The sequence below is a fragment of the Pararge aegeria genome, chromosome 10 (assembly GCF_905163445.1).
Source record: "Pararge aegeria chromosome 10, ilParAegt1.1, whole genome shotgun sequence".
Taxonomy (NCBI): Eukaryota; Metazoa; Arthropoda; class Insecta; order Lepidoptera; family Nymphalidae; genus Pararge; species Pararge aegeria.
This window is the reverse complement of record NC_053189.1, coordinates 16,124,431-16,143,501: the sequence shown is the minus strand read 5'-3', so window position 1 is coordinate 16,143,501 and position 19,071 is coordinate 16,124,431. Positions and strand designations below refer to the sequence as shown.

The window sequence follows — 19,071 nt, the reverse complement described above, 5'->3', positions numbered from 1 at the left end:
AGTATTTAAATAATCAATTGATTCGATTGTCAGCACAACTAATAAATCCAGCATTCCAAAACCCTATGAACCTTTTTGTGTTTTTTTATTATTATTAACGATAGGCCAGCGCTTGACGACAATCATGCCCCTTAGAAAGCGATCACCTATCATTATGAGGTCTAGGCACGCTTGGCTAGAAAAAGCCTCTAGCCTTGAAGGTACTCAAATTATACGTGGCAGGAAACACAGTTGCCGGGAGGGCGTTCCACATCTTAGCGGTACGTATCAGAAACTTGGATAAAAAACCTTACAAATTTCTGGTTTCCGGAGCCTAATATAATCTTAGTTATGTCTGAATAGATCATTTTTAAGTTTCTTTTACGCTATTATCATCAATCATTATCAAATCATTTGCTAGATCACGAAGAAAATACATCATGTAGCCTCTAACCAACAATAAGATCTGGGATCTTATACTCAACTATAAAATAATATTTCAACCAGTTCAATAACAAGGTAAAGACATGATGTGTACCCTACACATTAATACACATTAATACACAATTGGTTACACACAATGATTATACATAAATAACGGCATTGTAACTTTTATGAAACACTAAGAATAGGTACTTTACAAGACTCGAACCCAAGTTGCACTTTGTTTTATATATATGAAGGTGTTTGGTCTCTTCAGAATTGGAAGGATTAAGGCCGTACTCCAACACGATGGCCCAATCTATAGATTTGACATACCCTTCAGAACACTAGTTTCCTCACGATGTTTTTCTTCACCTTAAAGCTAATAAATACTTAATTGCTAAAACGAATCTGGATCGAACACGGTCCCCCGAGAATGAACCTGAGGTCCTAACCTCTGGGCTATCATTGCATCGCTACTTATATTTCACTGCGTCATGTAGACGAGATTTATATTGGATTTAGTTCCGCCCCACATTTCTACTATCGAATAACAAAGCCGTCGCAAAGGTCTCGGCACGTAGATTATATATACCGTGGACACGTACAAAACTATGCTTCCTAGTTATCGTATACAAGTTTGAAGATAGTTAATACCTGGAATTCCCTTCAAGTTTTAATTTGTTTTCTTATCATATGTTATCTTGATCTATACTTATAATAAAACTGTAACTGGATTTCTGTACATTTAATATATTTTGAAAAATTTGACCGGGAGATGCTTTATAATCGATACTGTGTCCAAAATAGATTTTTATTTAATTTTTGTCCGTCTGACAAAAAAAATAAAAGTCTGAAAACTACTAAACAGATTTAAATAAAATTTAGTATAGTGGTAGCTGATATTCCGGGTCAACATATTATAGGATACTTTTGAAAAATCCCGAAAAACTATAAGTTTCCTCCGGGAAATGGAATATAAATTTTTATCAATATTACTTCTTGAATCCGCTAAATTTGAACCGATTTTAATAATTCTTTTTTTTATTTGAAAGTGCATACAATCAAGCATGTATCATCTTATTTTAATAAGGATCTGATTAATATTGTCGGAAATAAAGGACATAATTCTTCATAAATAACAGCAGGTCGCATATGGGACATCGATCGAATGCATGTGTATCATCCTACTAATATTATAAATGCAAAAGTTTGTGAGTATGGATGTATGTATGTATGTATCAACTAAAATAATGACAACTTACTAACTCAGTATACCACGTAAAACTAATAGAGGGTACATAGATAGCGACGATGTTTTCGATGTTAGTATCAGATCTATTCTCGCTTTTTGATTGACTCATACGCAGTAAAGCAGACGAAGTCGGGCGGGTCCGCTAGTAATTAATATAATTCTACATCCCATCACGTTAAATTAAGAGCGAATTGTCATCATTTTGGCAAGCGAGCGACATCTTAGTCTTAATCTTTAAAGTGATTAAGGTACGTACGGTTTTGAACGGTAAAAAAAAACCTTGTGAGGCAACCTGCACTGCACCTGCAGTTCATAATGTACCTAGTGTCAAACCTGTACCACGTATCAGCGTGGCCAAAACCCTCCTCATTGTGAGAGGAGTCATATGCTCTGTAGTAGCCCGGTAATGAGTTCCTAATGATGATGATGGAATGGCAGAACTAAAATAATTGTTAATCTTAACAATTGTTTATTGTAAAGTCAACATCTCCTGAGGATGCTCCGGTTTCGGAGCGAAACGTGCGTAGAGGGTATATTGCCGAAGATCTGTTCGGTGTGGAGTATAAGAATTGAAGAAATTATATATTACACCACACAGATTCTCCTGCTTTTCGCGGAGTATAGCAAATTAAGCTTAATTTTGATAATGGAACTAAAATAATAAAAAAAAGGATAAAATAATACTGCTTTAGATAGTAAGGTAGCTGGTCCTACTTAATTCAGTCTCAAAGCTGGATAGGTAAATAGTAAACTAAATCTTTCACGAAATTGGTTTAGAGATGCCTACTTAAGATCGAACTGCCTCGTTGGTTGTTAGCATGAATCACGTATCACGAGGTAAGGCCAAATTATATAAGGTTTTGTGTATTATCTATTAACAAATTTTCTGTACCAGCCAGAAGTTGGAAAATTGGAGGTGTCAGCCCTTGTGCGTTCTAGAACACGTAAAGCCATCTGTCCCGTTTATTATCCACTTGCATTAATAGATGTTAAAGCCCACCAACCCGCATTCGAGCAGCGTAGTAGGTCCATGCTCTAAAACCGCTCGAGACGAGGCCTGTGTTAAGCACTGGGTCGTCAAAAGACTGCGGATGACTTAAGATCAAGTAGATTAAAAAGGCTGCCAATGTAAGTCGCCGAGTATATTTAAAAGAAAAGCACTCGCTGAGAGACAGGTCTCTGAAGATTATTCAAAGTGTAGACGTTCCTTTGAGGCATTCAGCTGAAATGTCAGAAGCTAGATAGTTATAATAATGCATGAGATGTATTAAATTTTTTCCGAGCCTTCGCTTATCTACTACATTTTTAAAAAGGTCACGTTAGAGTATAGAATGCTCTCGCTCTTGTATAAATGGAGTGGGATTTTATAATGTATTTCGTCCGCATTTCATCCACTATTCTACGCAACACACCCCGACCCACTGTTTCGCATCGCCTGGCCCCGGTGTAACTTCGTTTTTAATTAACGTTCTTTCTCACTTTGCTCGACTCTTAGAGGTGATATTTCTATCAAATGCAAATGAGGTTTTCCAAATAAAACTGGTACTACAAGAGATTTAAATGTTCATCATATCAACCCATTACCAGCCCACTGCAGGGCACGGGTCTCCTCGCACAATGAGAAGGGGTTAAGGCCGTAGTCCACCACGCTGGCCCAGTGCGGATGGCGGACTTCAAACACCTTTGAGAACATTATGGAGAACTCTCAGGCATGGTTTCCTCACGGTGTTTTCCATCACCGTAGAATTAAATGATATTTTCATTGCTGAAAACGCACATAACTTAGAAAAGTTCGAGGTTCGTGCCGTGATTCGAACTCGCCCCCTCTAAAGTGAAGTCGAAGTCCTAAACACTGGGCTTTCTCCGCTTCATAAAATTAAAATGTTCAAACAAACAAAAAAGCAAACTTAACTCCATTATTAGTTAGGTATTAGTAACGTTGATAATTACCGCATAAGTTTGACAACTCAAGGAAAATGCTATGCTGACCCTTCGATTTCGCCGGTCCATAAACCTAGTGAGTGCCCTATAGTGTCTCCTACATTCTACAACACGTCTTTCTTTTAGAAGTTATACTTCTTTTGGCGCGTTAGGTAAAAATTATGAGAGTAAATTTTTACGATGCACACGCACACACCGTCACAAAAAACGGACGCTCTGTGGTTAGCTATAGTCAACATTTTAATTTTCAAAAAAAGTTACCAACAAAGTAAAAGTGAGGACATCTACGTATGTTTGCGTTAGAACTGACAACTGTATTCACGATATGTATTTATTTGTGATACTTAAATAAACTCTATTTAACTAGATAATGCGTTATATATAATATATATATTATATATACATATATATATATATATATATATATATATTATAGTATATATAATAAAACTTTCAATGTATTAAGTACCTTTTATTAGTGTTGTTGTTTCTTCAAACGTAAAATAAGGAGAAAAATAAATTTTTGAACGACTTTTATCTTGTTACGCCAAAGAAGTATAACTTCTAACGCATGTATATAAGTGCACGTTTTTTATCCTCTAAAATTTTGCCCATGACTGCAATCTAACCATGGTTTGGCTATTTTATTTAACCCATATCCCTTATCGGCTTGTACGCGGCATCGCACCCCGAACGCTATATCGGTTGACAACCTTTTTTATCGGCGGGTTGGTAACCAGCAACTGTTTGTCTCCACCAGACCAGCGAAACTTCAAAAATTTTAATTTCCAAATTTGCCCCTGCCGACATTTCCACCCAAAACCTGAAATTTGGAAGAGGTTGAAAAATTGTAGGAGTCATTTCCGCGTCGTACGCTACTTTGCGGAATCCTAAATACTTCCTTTGTTGTCATCGATCTACAGCAAGCGGGGAAATAAAGAACGTGTTTCACTGCCAGAATTCATAACAACTGACGTGGCGTGCCAAGTTATTACACATACATGGTGTCGTATTATGGCGCAGTTGTATCAACTGCTAAGTCTATTAAAACCATCCCAAAGAATCCTGAAAATCCTAGCGTTCGGGCAAGGTTCAAAATTTTGGTCATCATCACATGGTGGGCTTTTAACGACTATTATCCGTTTAAGTGCCGATGGCTTAGGGTGCTTTCCGAGGCACAGAAATTGACCAATTTCCTAACTCCGGACTGGTACTGCAAATTTCTTATTAGGAAATACACCTATCAATTTTCGGCTTGACCTGGGACTCGAACCCGCGAGGATCTCGTCATCGCTTGTTGAACATGCTAACCACTGTATGAACGAGGCAACCGGACATGGTAAACGTATAGGCTAAAGTATTTTAAGGGGTGCTTAAAAATAAAGTACTATTGACGGCCGATTGGCGCATTGGGCAGCGACCCTGCTTTCTGCGTCCAAGGCCGTGGGTTCGATTCCCACAACTGGAAAATGTTTCTGTGAAGAACATGAATGTTTTTCAGTGTCTGGGTGTTTATATGTACATTAAAAGTATTTATGTATATAATTCATAAAAATATTCACCAGTTATCTTAGTACCCATAACACAAGCTACGCTTACTTTGGAACGAGATGGCGGTGTGTGTATTGTCGTAATATATTTAATTATTATTTATTTCCTATATTGGACATCTCGATATTTTATGGTTGATACACAGTAGAGATTCCATAACTTTAATTTAAACTTGAATTAAAAACAGGGTTATTTGAGACGCTATTTAATTTTGCTAAATTCTGATCCTTATCCAAATTCGGTTATTTGATATCATTTATTGAAGAGTTCCGTTGTCTATCTGCAAAACTCTTTATCAGATCCATATGAAATTATATTATAAAAATATATTTTATTAAAAATGAAATATATATAAAAGTATATTTTATTTTATTTATTATTATTTATCTATTTTTGTTATTTATGTTTATTATTTAAATATTATGCTGTGTACACCCTAACCCTTTTTCTTAACTTCATGTACTTTCGTAGGTTGCCTGGTAGAGATCGCTTTTAAGCGATAACACCGCCTATTGTACCTTTTTTTTTTTTGTGTTTTTTATTGCTTTGTGTACAATAAAGTGTATTTGATTTGAAATTTAAATGGGACCATTTTGAAATAAAACCAAGAAAATTTGTCTTAGCAGGCATCCCGTTACCCATTTTATGCCTGCCCTGAGCGAGGTGTTTACTGCCATGCTCCCGTATAATTACAATCAAGATTTGCGTGTTAAGTGTCCGCGTCCCTTTGACCTCGTTGCAGGCTAGCGCCTAATAGCCTCCATCCACGCAACTCATTAATGCACGTGCATTCAGCACCACCTTACACCCTGTTCCGCCACCCACCTTAGTTTCCTACCTAGGATCCTGTTTGGCATGCGGCTGGGTACACATTAGTCTAGTCAAGCGCTGGCCTATCGTTAATAAAAAAAAAAGTCTGATTTTTGAACGATGATCGTAAAATTACGGAAGTTTTCACTTCTGTGCGGATTTCTTAGGGGACGTTAATTTATTTCATGGCATATTGCGTGCCAAAGGTCTTTTACCAGGGTAGTCACTACGCAGGCAGATACAAAACACAAAATAGAAAATTTATCACTAATTCGGGTCTTTAAGACTCTTAAGGGTAGACGGTACGGTAGTACGGGTAGGTTATAAGGGTAGTAGGTATAATTAAACATAATATATGAAGGTAACTTGTAAAGTGGGATTATTAATGTGTGACTTTTTGTTATGACTGTTTATTAATGTATGAATTTATGTGGGATTGGGTATGCACTTTTTTATGCACGTGAGAAAAGTGATATTAGGTCCCATTGTAATTTTGATTTTCTTAGTTTTTTTTTTCACCTACCTGTAAAATCCCAAGTGATATCCCAAGGCTCTCAGCGATCCACCCGTGAAAATGTGCTAAGAATGGTGAAGTGTAACTCTCGCAGTTATTCAGAGTCCTTTACAATAAAAGCGGCCATGCTGTGGAATGAACTCCCTGATGACATTCGGCGCTCTGAATCCCTTGGGATTTTTAAAAGTTGTGTATGGAGGCACTATTTGTCACTATAAACATGTTAATATTATATGTATATGTGTGTGTATTTATGCATATTTATTAATATATATATATATTACATTTATTATTTTATTTAATTATTTATGTATATAATATATATATATATATATATATGTATACATATATAGATATATATATATATATATATATATATATATATATATATATTATTGCGATTTCCCGTCTCTCATTGCCTTATTCCAATAGTTAAGGTAGCCTGGAAGAGATCACTGTTAGTGATAAGGCCGCCTTTTGCATATAATTTATGTTAATTTAAGTGTTCCTTCGTGTGTCTCCTTTAGATGCAATAAAGTTGTTTAAATAAATAAAATAGGCTTTATGATATGAGACGTATAATATAATATACTTATCACCATCGCATTCTAGCTATTCATAATAAACTGGCCATGCAAGACTTTTTGCGCATCGATGTTCCCGTGTCGTTATCGGTGGGAGGTCTAACCTATTTCTTGCTACGAAGAGGCGTTAGGGTTATGACCGACTAAAGATCACTTCTACCGACTAAAGATCTTTGGTTAGTGTTACGGTTCACTAACAGAATGCAAAGGTATACCTAAGATCTTCTAAGTTAATTACATGTTATATGGTATCGAAAGAGTGCCATCTAGTGACAGTACGGTTTCCTGTATGTAACTAGATGGCGTTCCTTCGATACCATGTTAATCGTAGTTAACCTTCACGCGATCGAATAAGTAAACGTAGGTCGAGAATCTCACACCTCTATGGTGGCTGGGTCATGTAACGCTTTCGTACTCGACCGCTACAATTAATGTAGACCCAGCCTAACGCTATTAGTCACAGTCTACGTTAAACTGCATACATTTACATACACTTAACCCAAAGTCACTTGGAGCAGTTTACAACTTCTCACCCATCTATGAAGATAACAGAGGGGTTATGACTTATGAAGTAATAATTTTTGTATGTATAAATTTATTGACCATTTCATCTGTTTTTTAGGACTTACGTTCATTTGTTTCTTAGCCACTCTCAAACAGCTGATTCGTTTTTTATATGTATGATTATCTCACCAAAATGATAAGATTTCGAAGTGAATTTCCAAAACAAAACTGAAAACAGTTACCTACGAGTATTTCGATTTCCCTGATATGTATGGGAACCATATTGTAAAACTCTATATTCATTCCCCTTCAAGTTAGATGCAATCTCACCTGGTGGACACGGTGATGCAGTCTAAAATAGTGGCGGGCTAACTGCCCTCCAGACCAGACCCGAGAAAATTCACATATTATATATACTCGTAGTTTAAAAGCGCTACAATACAATTACATTCAGAAAATTGAATGAAATAATGAAATGAAATAAAAATTAATATTTTCCCAAATAGTTTAGGGACATTTTCATGAAAGGTAATTTAACTTTGCAGACGTGGGGCTGGCAGAACTGCCAAGTCAACTCGGAACAATTTAATCGTGATAGACGCGCCTCTTGAGCTATCCGGCAAAACTTACCGGTGAGTATTTCTTATTATAAAAAGAGGTGGTGTGATAGCGGTCAGGACTACGACCTTTTCGTGGGACAGAGTTCCATCCCCGGCCACCTATAATATTTCGGAGTTATGTGTGTCTTAAGCAATCAAGTACAGATAATGTTCTCAAAGGCTGCCGAAGTCTGCCAATCTAATGTACGATTTATATTAATCTATACTTATAGTAAAACTGTAACTGGAAGATTTCTGTACATTTAATATATTTTGAAAATTATGACCGGGGGATGCTTTATAATCGATACTGATTCCAAAGCAGATTTTCATTTTCATTTTTGTTTGTCTGTCTGTCTGTGTGTCTGTCTATCTGTCTGTCTGTCTGTGTATCTGTCTGTCTGTCCGGGCATCACGTGAAAACTACTGAACGGATATAAATAAAATTTGGTATAGTGGCAGCTGATATTCCAGGTCAACATATAGGATACTTTTTATCCCGTTAAACAATAAGGGGAAGAAAGTTTTTTTTAAGATTTTAAAACGGATATTAACCGATTTGATGCAGACGAACGAAGTTGCGCGGGTCAGTTTGTTTACAAATAATGCTAATATTTAAATTTTCAAAATAAAACAACAGGTTTATAAACTGTTACCTGTAAATAATTTCCAATAGTATATATTATGTAGGTCGAAAGAAATGAGGCTTGGCGAAGGTAGACCGCTTTATTTTGTTTTTTGTCTGATTCTGATGACTGCTTGGCGAATCTAATAGCCAAGTAGTTGAGCTAATGTCGTGTCAAAAGAGACTTTATTCATGAAAAACAGTTTTTTTCATAAATGATGTCAACAACTACAGGCAACAGACTTGAGACTTGTAGAATGTAGGGCTCTCGTAAATGTTTTTGCCTTCTGGGCGGACCTTAATAGCTAATTAGTAAAGCTAATGTTGTGTTAAAAGGGGCTTTGTTAATTTAAACTGTAATTTAAAAAATGATGTAATGTAAATCTTTAGTTTTAAATCTTAGCTTTGGAAGCGTTCATAAAACACGTATGATGTTTAAGGGGGGAGGGGGTCGAGTCAAATTTCATCTAATCTTACGTTGCGGAGAGGGCAACTCTCTTCTCGGCAAATATCACGCTAATTTTAATCCTGATTGAAACAAAAAAAATTAAACTATTTTTGTCCATTGTGCAATAACAATCAAGCGTTAACGTAAGAAACCCACATTTTGAAAAATCAAATCTCACGATATCTCCTGGGTTGGGACAGAAAATTTAAAAAAACAATTCACGTAATTTAAGTACTCCCACTTTGTCTTTAGACACGGAGGTAAATTGCTGACATTTTATAAATTTAAAATGCATATTAAAAATTTCGGAACCGACAGGATTTGAACCGGCGGGACGACGCTCTGGCAATCGCGCCCTGGGCGCAAATTAGTTTATGCATTTACATCAGTCTTATACTTATACAAATTCCGGCATCGGCCGTTGGAGCCGTATCCGAGCCGAATCGCCGCTTAGTGGTCAAAGCGCTCAGGCGGCGATTGCCATAGAGTCGCATTTTCAAATACTTTCGGTTCCGAACATTTTTATGTGCATTTTAAATTTATAAAATTGATATTTCCTCCAAGTGTAGGTAAAAGCACACTAAAAAATTATAAAATTGCTGACTTATTTGTTTCAAACATACGAGTACAATGGTTATTTAAATAAAGAACAATTATAGCAATGGTCAAACCTCAAAGCTGGTTGATTGAACTTACACCATTATGAGCTTAAATTTCTCCTCGCTGTTGTCTAGTCTAGACGTACGAGTATGTTGTCTAGACTAGACAAGTGGCAAAATGGTTTGTCCATTTAACATCACCAACAAACATCAACCCATTACCGGCCCACTACAGTGCACGGGTCTCCTTCTACAATGAGTAGGGTTTAGGCCGTAGACTTCACTTCACACAGGAGGACTTCACCCATCTTTGAGAACATTCTGGAGAATGTTCTCAAAGATGGGTGAAGTCCTCCTCCGTGACCTCGCAGACACGACGTGCCGGTTGCCTACGATGTTTTCCATTGCCGTTAAAGCAAATGATATGTCAGTTGATTAAAACGCACACAACTTAGAAAATGCTGGGATCCGAACTCGGCTCCACGAAAGTAAAGCAGAATTCCTAAACTAGGCTGACATTCGCTTCAAGGCCTCACAAAACATTGTATCTTCGAAATTGTGTCAACAACTCGATGCATCAGTAGATAGGTGGATGCTCAGAGTTGAGGCATGTCGAATGAAGTGCTCTCGAAACTGTTTCTGCTCACTGGGCGGATCTGAATAGTTAACTAGTTGAGCTAATTTTATTGAATGCCCTGCGAGATGCGGCCCTCATGTAATATGTATAGAAATGAATTTTATTTTACACGTTTTTAAATCAGGGTCAAGCTATTTCGGATTTTGTAAGTTAGGGATTGGTTCTGACTTAAGTTAAAGCTGAAACTTTGAGTGGGTGAAATTTATTGGTTTGTAGTTTTAAATAGGAATTACTTACAAATAAAAATTTATATACCTTTACCCTAGAGTCATCATATTAACCCATTACTGGGCCACTAGAGGCTTCGGGTCTCCTTCCACAGTGAGAAGGGGTAGGTCCACGGTACGACGTCGCGTAAAAATCGATTAGGGTTTTAATATAACTGCCATCTCTGAAAAGGAGAAAAACCACCTGATTCAAACTGTAATCTGGAGATTTTGATCAGCTTGATTAATAATTTCGAGCGTTTGTAGGAAAATCAGTTTTTTCCCCTTTTAAATGATTAAAACTGCGAATATCCTGAGTAAAACAAAAGAACATCCAAATAGTCCATCGTATACAGGCATAAATAATAAAGTCCACGTAATTCCCCGTTCACTGTACGATTTATTATTAAAGTCGAACGGTCGAGCGGCAGTAATGTTAGGCTAAACGTAACTGAGCGGTGTGTAGGCTGTATGCATCGATCCAGGTCTCCAGTACGACCGTTAACCCTGTGCATTTTGTTCAGGTTTCATTTCTTGGTATTATAAAAAATAAAATTAAAACGTGTGTGCACTTACGAGTATGTACACGCGTTAGAAGTTATACTTCTTTGGCGTAACAAGATCTTCAAATTTTTTTCTTTCGCCTTATTCTACGTTTGTAGAAAAAACAACACTAGTAATAGAAAAAAGGTACTTACTACATTGAAAGTTTTATTATAACGCATTATCTAGTTAAATAAAGTTTCTTTAAATATAACGACAAAATATTTATACCTACATACTTAATTAAAGAAATGGACATAATAAACACAATTAAATTTGGGATACTAATAGACTCATTATCGGACAATTAGGTTTCACTCATCATTACAATTAGAGATTTTTGTACAATTGAATCAATAAAATCACCGGATGGAGGACTTTGACAGTTGAAAGTGTACACTGTCAAACCTTATAGCTAACTTCAAGTCGGTTTTCTGTGACGATGTGCGAGAGCGTATGAGCGCATACTCTCCTAACGCGCTAAAAGAAGTGTAACTTCAAAAAATCTAAAATTTACTTAAATTTAAAATAGGTGTTAAACCTATTCGTTATGTCTGGGTGTTTATCTGTATATTATAAGTATATTATATATATTATTAATAAAAGTATTCTTCCGTCATCTTAGTAGCCATAACACAAGCTACTTTGGGGCTAGATGGCGATGTGTGTATTTTCGTAGTATATTTATATTTATTTATTTTATTCGTAAACTTACCTTACATACCAGTCCAGTCCAACCAGCTCATGTATAGGAACCCCGAAGAGGCTCGAATATAATCGGACATACTTTCTCGTAAAACCATATTCTATTCCATTTATTTACTGACCCAATAAACGCGTGAATTCTTCTGTTAACTTCAAATGTGCAAAAAGAGGGTATTCAAAGCACAGTGTCTTTAAAAAAAAACGATTTCATTTGCATTTATTTAGGATTTATTAAATTCATCTGCCATTTGTTTTTCCCGGGAAAAAGGTATTCTACTTAAAATGCAAGTAGTTAATCTAATATCTCTATGCAAGATTTCGCCAAAATCTGTCCCGCTGTGAAGCCGTGCATAAGTAAAAAAGCTATTTTTGAAAACTCCTCGAGAATTTTTCCCTTTGGTGCTACAAATATTTCTTTGGAGGTAGAGCTCCATCATTTTTCTCCTGCAATGTTCCCAATGGTTTGTAGATGTCGGTACTAGGTAATATATAAACGGGATCCTGTGCCAGTGTACGGGATGCAAGCTTCATCTATGCAAAGATCAGTGCAGTGATTGACCCGAACATAAGTAATAAACAAAAAATGAAAGTTACAAACAGACACACTTTAACACATCGCAATCTAGCCCCAAAGTAAGCGTAGCTTGTGTTATCGGTACTAAGATAGCTGTTGAATATTTTTATGAATATAATACACATAAATACTTATAATATACAGATAAACACCCAGACACTGAAAAACATTCATGTTCATCACACAAACATTTTCCAGTTTTGGGAATCGAACCCACGACCTAGGACTCAGAAAGCAGGGTCGCTGCCCACTGCGGCAGTCGGCCGTCTGATATGGAAGTAATCATCAATAGAGGAGACCACTGAAACTCTGTGGTAATTCTCTCTTAGGGTTAGCCCCCCTAAGGGCTAAAAAGCCTTAATACAACGTGTAACGAAACTTCGGAATACTATTGAAGGGTGCATTTGTATATTTCATAAGGAATCGCCCTGTAAAAATATTAAAGCAAAAGAAGCATATTTATTTTTCCATACAATCTAATTCAAAACATTATAAGTGTTAATAAACACTTAGACAACCCTATTGAAGATAAACGACCGACACGTGCATAGTGCCTACGCTACGTGACGCGTACCTAATAAAGTGACAGAAGTCACTCGATTTTTGCATGTAATGTTATGGCTGTATCTAATTTATTTCAGAAAAACTGTGTGAAAAATAGTTTACTCAAAAACTATTAGCGTTTCGGTTTCACAGATAAGTCTCAGAGACAGTAAATAATAAACCTCTTAAGCCTCTGAAGTATTAGTTCGGTTTTCATTTACACGTTGTATATTTACTTACTGTGATATTTTCTGTGGTGTTTGGTAGCCCGGACTATCCGATATCCTTTTATCGCTGAGATTCTGTCCTTTTTCTATCTTTAGCTTGAACCTACTACTGTGCTTAGCCAAGTGGTTAGGACTTCGACATCACTTTCCGGGGGCAAAGTTCGAATACGCTATGTGCGTTTTAAGTAATCCAAGTTGTCAACGGTGAAGGAAAACATCGAGAGTTCTCCATAATGTTCTCAAAGGCATGTGAAGTCTACCAATCCGCACTGGGCCAGCTTGGACTACGGCCTTAACCCCTTCTTATAGGAGGAGACACGTGCCCTGTAGTGGACCGATAATGGGTTGATATGATGATGATGTCTTTATTTGCGATGTACTATTATAGAATAGGTATGATAATTTCGTAATAAAAAAATTAAAAAAAACTGTTATCATCATACTAAAAAGTGTAGACACATGTCGTTATACTAAGTAGTTGTACGTGCGTTGCCCGCAGTCTACGGGCTTCGCTGTTTGTTGGCTGCGTACTCGTGTGTGTGTTTTTCTAGAAAGCACTTCTAGCAAGTACTATGCTATACGCTAGTTTGAACTTTGAACAGCTCTTGACGCGAAGTTTTGCGCGTTTCTCCATTTGTTTTTATTTCAATACCTAGGTAATGCCTTTAAATATATATTGTGACGTCACATGGCCACGAATACTAGAATGATTAAAAATCGGTCCAATAAGGGCATCGCAAAACTGGAACATCCATACATACATAGACTGTTAAACCAACCACCCACCTCCAGTTAAAAAGGCTAGTCTTGACTTATTATATATTGATATATTATCAACATACAGCCTGGAGTGAGAAACCTAAAAATTTCACAATAGATTTATTTTATGACTTAGCTTAGGTACCCACTAAAAAATGTTTGACTGAGAGATGCTGAGATTGCTTTTTTTTTCTAATTCCACCCCCAAGTATGAAAGTCCGTCATATTTGAAGCTAAATCCGTGAAACCTCCTTTTCGACGAACTCTGTGGATTTAAGTGGTTAGTATCGGGTCCGATCCCCGATAGCGGCAATTTGGGAATTATAATTTTCAGACTTTCTCTTGTTTGGTCTGTTGGGAGTTACCACCTTACTGACAAAGACGTGTCCCTAAGAGATTTAATGTTCCGGTACGATGTCACGTAGAAACCGATTAGGGGTACGGGTTTAATATAACTGCCATACCCCTGGCAGGTTAGCCCATTGCAATCTTAGACGGCATCATCACTTACCAGCTGGTAAGGTTGCTGTGGAATTAAAATAAAAAGTTTTCAAATAATTGCACCTTGCTACCTACTGTTCATTCTTTGTGCGTAAGTCCAAATTATCTCACGGTAGGCCGCGTTCGTCGTCTATTGAGCCGGATGACGTCATAGACCTGGGCGCGCCGGGCCGTTACCGTGACAGGTTCAAAAGAAGAACCGCGGGACACCGCACGTCCCCACCACCTCGTTTGCCTGCACTTTACACACCTAATCCACGACTGTAAGTTGTTTTAAGTCGATAACTAGATAGATAGACCTGCCATTTGGTACGAGAGTGTTTACCTGTCTTTTACTACAAGATTGTTTACCTGCCATTTAAGAAAAGAGTGTTAACCTACCGATGAGTGCAGCTGAGTTTATCTGTGATTTAGTATGAGAGGCGTTTACTTACCATTAAGTACGGGAGCGTTTTCCTACCATTTCGTACTGGAGCGTTTAAATGCTATACAGTACGGGAGCGTTTCCCTACCATTTAGGACGGGAACGTTTAACTGCTATTCAGTACGGGAGCGTTTCTCTACTATTTAGTATGGAAGCGCTTAACTGCTATTCAGTAGGGGAGCGTTTGCCTACCATTTACCACGCGAGCGTTTAATTGCCATTTACCATGGGAGAGTTTATCTGTCCCTTAAAAGGGAGCGTTTCCCTGCAATTGAGTAGTTTGCAGCCATTTAGTACGGAAGGGCTTACCTGCCATTATGTGTGCTTTTTCCTATGAGATTTTTATAAACTCAAAGCCACACCTAATTCTCAATTTGAACGTGATTTTATTTTATTTTGTTGAAATTAAGAAAGCTTGTGCGGGAAATAAAATAATCAGTAATTTTACATAGAGTTCACCGCTTGTTATTAACTTGAGGTACATTTTAACAGATATCCGGGACCGGCAGCTGCAAACAAAAAAGAGAGAAAGACCCGCTTGAGTAAAGGCCACCACAAACGACACGGGCGCGGGCAGAAGTTCACTAAACCTGTGCCGAACTCACGGCTGTACAGACCGACGCCTCCGCGAACCTCGCCACCTTTACTCCAGCCAAGAGGAAACTGGCCGGCTCCAGAACCAACTAAAGGGAGTTTAGACACAGCGTCAAAAGCGGCGCTACGTTTGCTGCAACAGCGTCATCTGCGTCCGCCATCTTTATCGCCGTTGCGTAACTTACCGTTGCCGATAAGGACACCATCAGTCACCAATGCAGTAAAAGCTCGGCGTCTTGTAGTGACATTACCAGCAGCTGAGTCAGGTGACGCGCCGCGGTACCAGCCAGCCAGTGAACACTTCCGCCACCGGGTCAGACCTTCGCTGGGTTCGGGTGCGTCCACGCCGCCAGCTGTTCGTCGTAGACACGCATCCCCCGCCGGCCGCGCAGGCGTAATGGCCGCCACCAACAAAAACTCCACCAGCCCCGACTGCTCGGATGGAAATGACGCCTCCTCAGCTCCGAGCGAGTTTTTAGCAGAGGTAAGCTTATTCAAAAAAAGTTGGCTAATATTCGTGTTTGTTTAATAAACCAACTCAGTAAATAGGTAAATAAAAATTCTACGAAAATACACACATCGCCATCAAGCCCCAAAGTATGTGTGTTATGGATACTGTGATGACTGATGTATATTTTGATGAATAATATACATAAATACATATAATGTAACACCCAGACTATCTGTTTTCAATTTGAATTTGAAAAACACATAGCTTGGACTCATGGTCAGTTTAAACTCCTCCGTCCAGTTTCTGTCAGCGATAATGCGTCATCAGTATGCGGAGGCGCTGAAGTACTGCCAGCTCATTCTGCAGTACGAGCCGCACAACTCCACCGCGCGTGGCTTCTACCCGCTGCTGCAGCACAAAGTGAACGCGCACGCCAATACACACCGCAAAGCTCAGAAGAAAGGTAACAGAGAATACAATGAACTTAAATAATACTATAAAAAAATTGAATAAAAGCTAGACTATGCTTTAAGGATGGATAGCGTTTAGTCAACTAGCGACTCGAGCACCAACTAGCAATTCTTGAGAGAGATTCCTGAATCGCTAGTTGGCTACCGATACGACACCCTACGACGCTAGCTAAAATAAAATGAAACGAATGCTAATTGTTTGCGCTCGCTCAATAGCTCGTGTTTATACATTTGAGTAGGTACATCTGCAAAAAGGCCTGCCATCTCGGCTACCTAAAGCTACACCAACCATTTTCGTGGCTAGGGACCTAAAGCACTTTGAGTTGCTTAGCCACCATAATATAAGATCGTAGCTTAGGAAATGACTATGTTAGTGTTAATCACCTTGGTAAAGAGGGTAAGCCTCGAGGCCCATACCCCGCTCGGCTAAGGATCAATTGAGGCGTCTTTATAAATTACAATGGTGTTATAGTGATTCTGTAATATCAATCTTTTGTGTAGACTTGTACTGAGCATACATAAAGTTTCAAAATGGAGAAAATTTCAATGTCATGGCTATTGAGATACTAATAAACTAAAGAAGATATTTTTAGTTTGACTTAGACCCCAAAGTCATCCGATTGATACTAAATACTAATTATATGTACTTTGACAATACACACATCGGCATCTATCCCCAAAGAAAGCGTAGCTTGTGTTATGGATAGGTACTAAGGTGACTGCTGAACATTTTTTTAAATAATAAACATAAATACTTGCGCTTACCCACTGCGCCAATCAGCCGTCGATATACGATAAATGATTCTATAACACGATATTGCGTTATAAGAATAACGCAATTTTCTAATTCACATTTTTACGCAACGATTAATTTTGCAGAGGAGACGAGTTCTGAGAGCGAGGAGACTAGCCCCAGATCCAGGCGAGGCGCCTTGTCCGACGCGCACGGCCAACAGGTATCAAGTAAAATGTGACATCCATTCGAATAAACAATCACCATCTCCATATCATCATCATCGTTCTCCTCAGCAGTGCCATATTAAGCAAGCGCGGGGCCGGTATACAATTGTAACAAAGGGCCCATTGAGGCCAGGGGTCAAGGGTGCCAAACGGCAGTATCCTAATTACCTATTACTGAGAATTTCTTAGCAGAAAAACCTATTATGTAACCAAGAATTTTTAACGGTATTATGGGACTAAAGAGTAAGACATTGCCGAAGGTCTGTTTGTTTTGAAAGTATTTAAATATAAATTACATAATACAGATTCTCTTGCTTTTCGGGGAGCATAGGAAATTATCCTAAATCCTAATATATCATGGAATTCCGCAAAGTACCTAACGCCTGCTTCTAACCAATATCTAAAGACCTCACCCAACGGGAGCGTTTGCCTATAATCACCACACCGGGCAGAAGGTTCGGTGATCGCGGAATATGATCTTACTAGCACAGAGGACGCTGCTCCGTTATGTTCCCTTAGTCACCTCGTACGACACCTGCGGGAAGATGAGGGTTGGTGATAACATTATTCTGATCTTCCTTTACATGAGTTTGTTATTAATTTGAAAGCTGTAAATCTGTTACCTAGATCCAAAATTTAATAATACAATGCGATAGTTACAAAGTTACATTAAGTGTTGATTCGATAATAGTCTTTTCGCTGCATCTCATAATTTTCGTTCCGTATAAATGTTTACTTGTAGAAGCTACTACATTCGATTGAGTTTCATATTTCACTCGATGTATTAGAACAACCACTCTTTCGCTGAGGCAATTAAATTTAAAAATTGGATACGATGGCAATAAGTATGAGTTCTTCAGAAAACCGCCGACGTTGACGTCGAAACCGAAGGCTCGCCAGATGGCTCGGACTCTGGAGAGGAGGAGATGGAGCAAGGGGCGGACGGGTCAGGATCAGCTTGTTCCTCCCTCGAACTCGACTCCGAGCCTTCGCCTGCGACCCCCTCCCCCCGTACGCCGCACACCCCACACACTCCGCGGCGCTCGGACCGAGCTGATACCACCGACCCAAACGACACTACTGACCCTACGGATCCTTCTGACAGTAAGTTCAATATGACCTTTTCTGCTAAGAATTTAGAGTTGCTTCCAGATAGATGGAGTCGGCGAAAGGGGCTATCAGGACTCACCATGATTTAATTTATCTTGAACAAGACAGTGAAGACTGAGTGACTCTACTACCGGTTCGCAAGGCAGATTCTACCGAGAAGAAGCCGACAAGAAACTCGGCAGTTGCTCTTTTCCAACATAATTTTACAATTAAATTAATATTGTTCCGTTGTTTGAGATGAAAGCGAAGCGTCTTGCTTCCAAGCAAACTTCTCCAACAAACATTAATAATATTAATAATTCATCAATAGTTATTTATATTTTATTCAATTTTTAATACATTGTCTTAACATAGGCAAAGGTACATCTAATATAGCCTTCAGTATCATGTTTAATAAAGCATATATCCTGCCGAGTCCGGTATGCGCTGGCCATAATACATTACGTTTTACAACTGTATTACCAACCTGCTATGAGCTATCATTAGTTACGTATGAATTTATGTTGGCGGAAGAGCTATGCGTTCTGGCCCCAAG

General features: G+C 38.3%; 1 protein-coding gene across 2 annotated transcripts in view; it reads left to right on the top strand.

Annotated features, from left to right (window-relative positions):
* LOC120626846 (flocculation protein FLO11) overlaps positions 1-19,071 on the top strand; it is a 31,819-nt gene that overhangs the window by 10,800 nt on the left and 1,948 nt on the right. The window contains exons 2-7 of one of the 2 annotated variants that reach the window (XM_039894620.1): positions 8,107-8,193; positions 14,644-14,790; positions 15,444-16,029; positions 16,297-16,459; positions 17,346-17,422; positions 18,287-18,530. In XM_039894620.1, coding sequence (XP_039750554.1) covers positions 8,107-8,193; positions 14,644-14,790; positions 15,444-16,029; positions 16,297-16,459; positions 17,346-17,422; positions 18,287-18,530 — 1,304 coding nt within the window. The remainder of the gene's footprint in view (positions 1-8,106; positions 8,194-14,643; positions 14,791-15,443; positions 16,030-16,296; positions 16,460-17,345; positions 17,423-18,286; positions 18,531-19,071) is intronic. The other variant, XM_039894621.1, reaches the window with a different exon arrangement.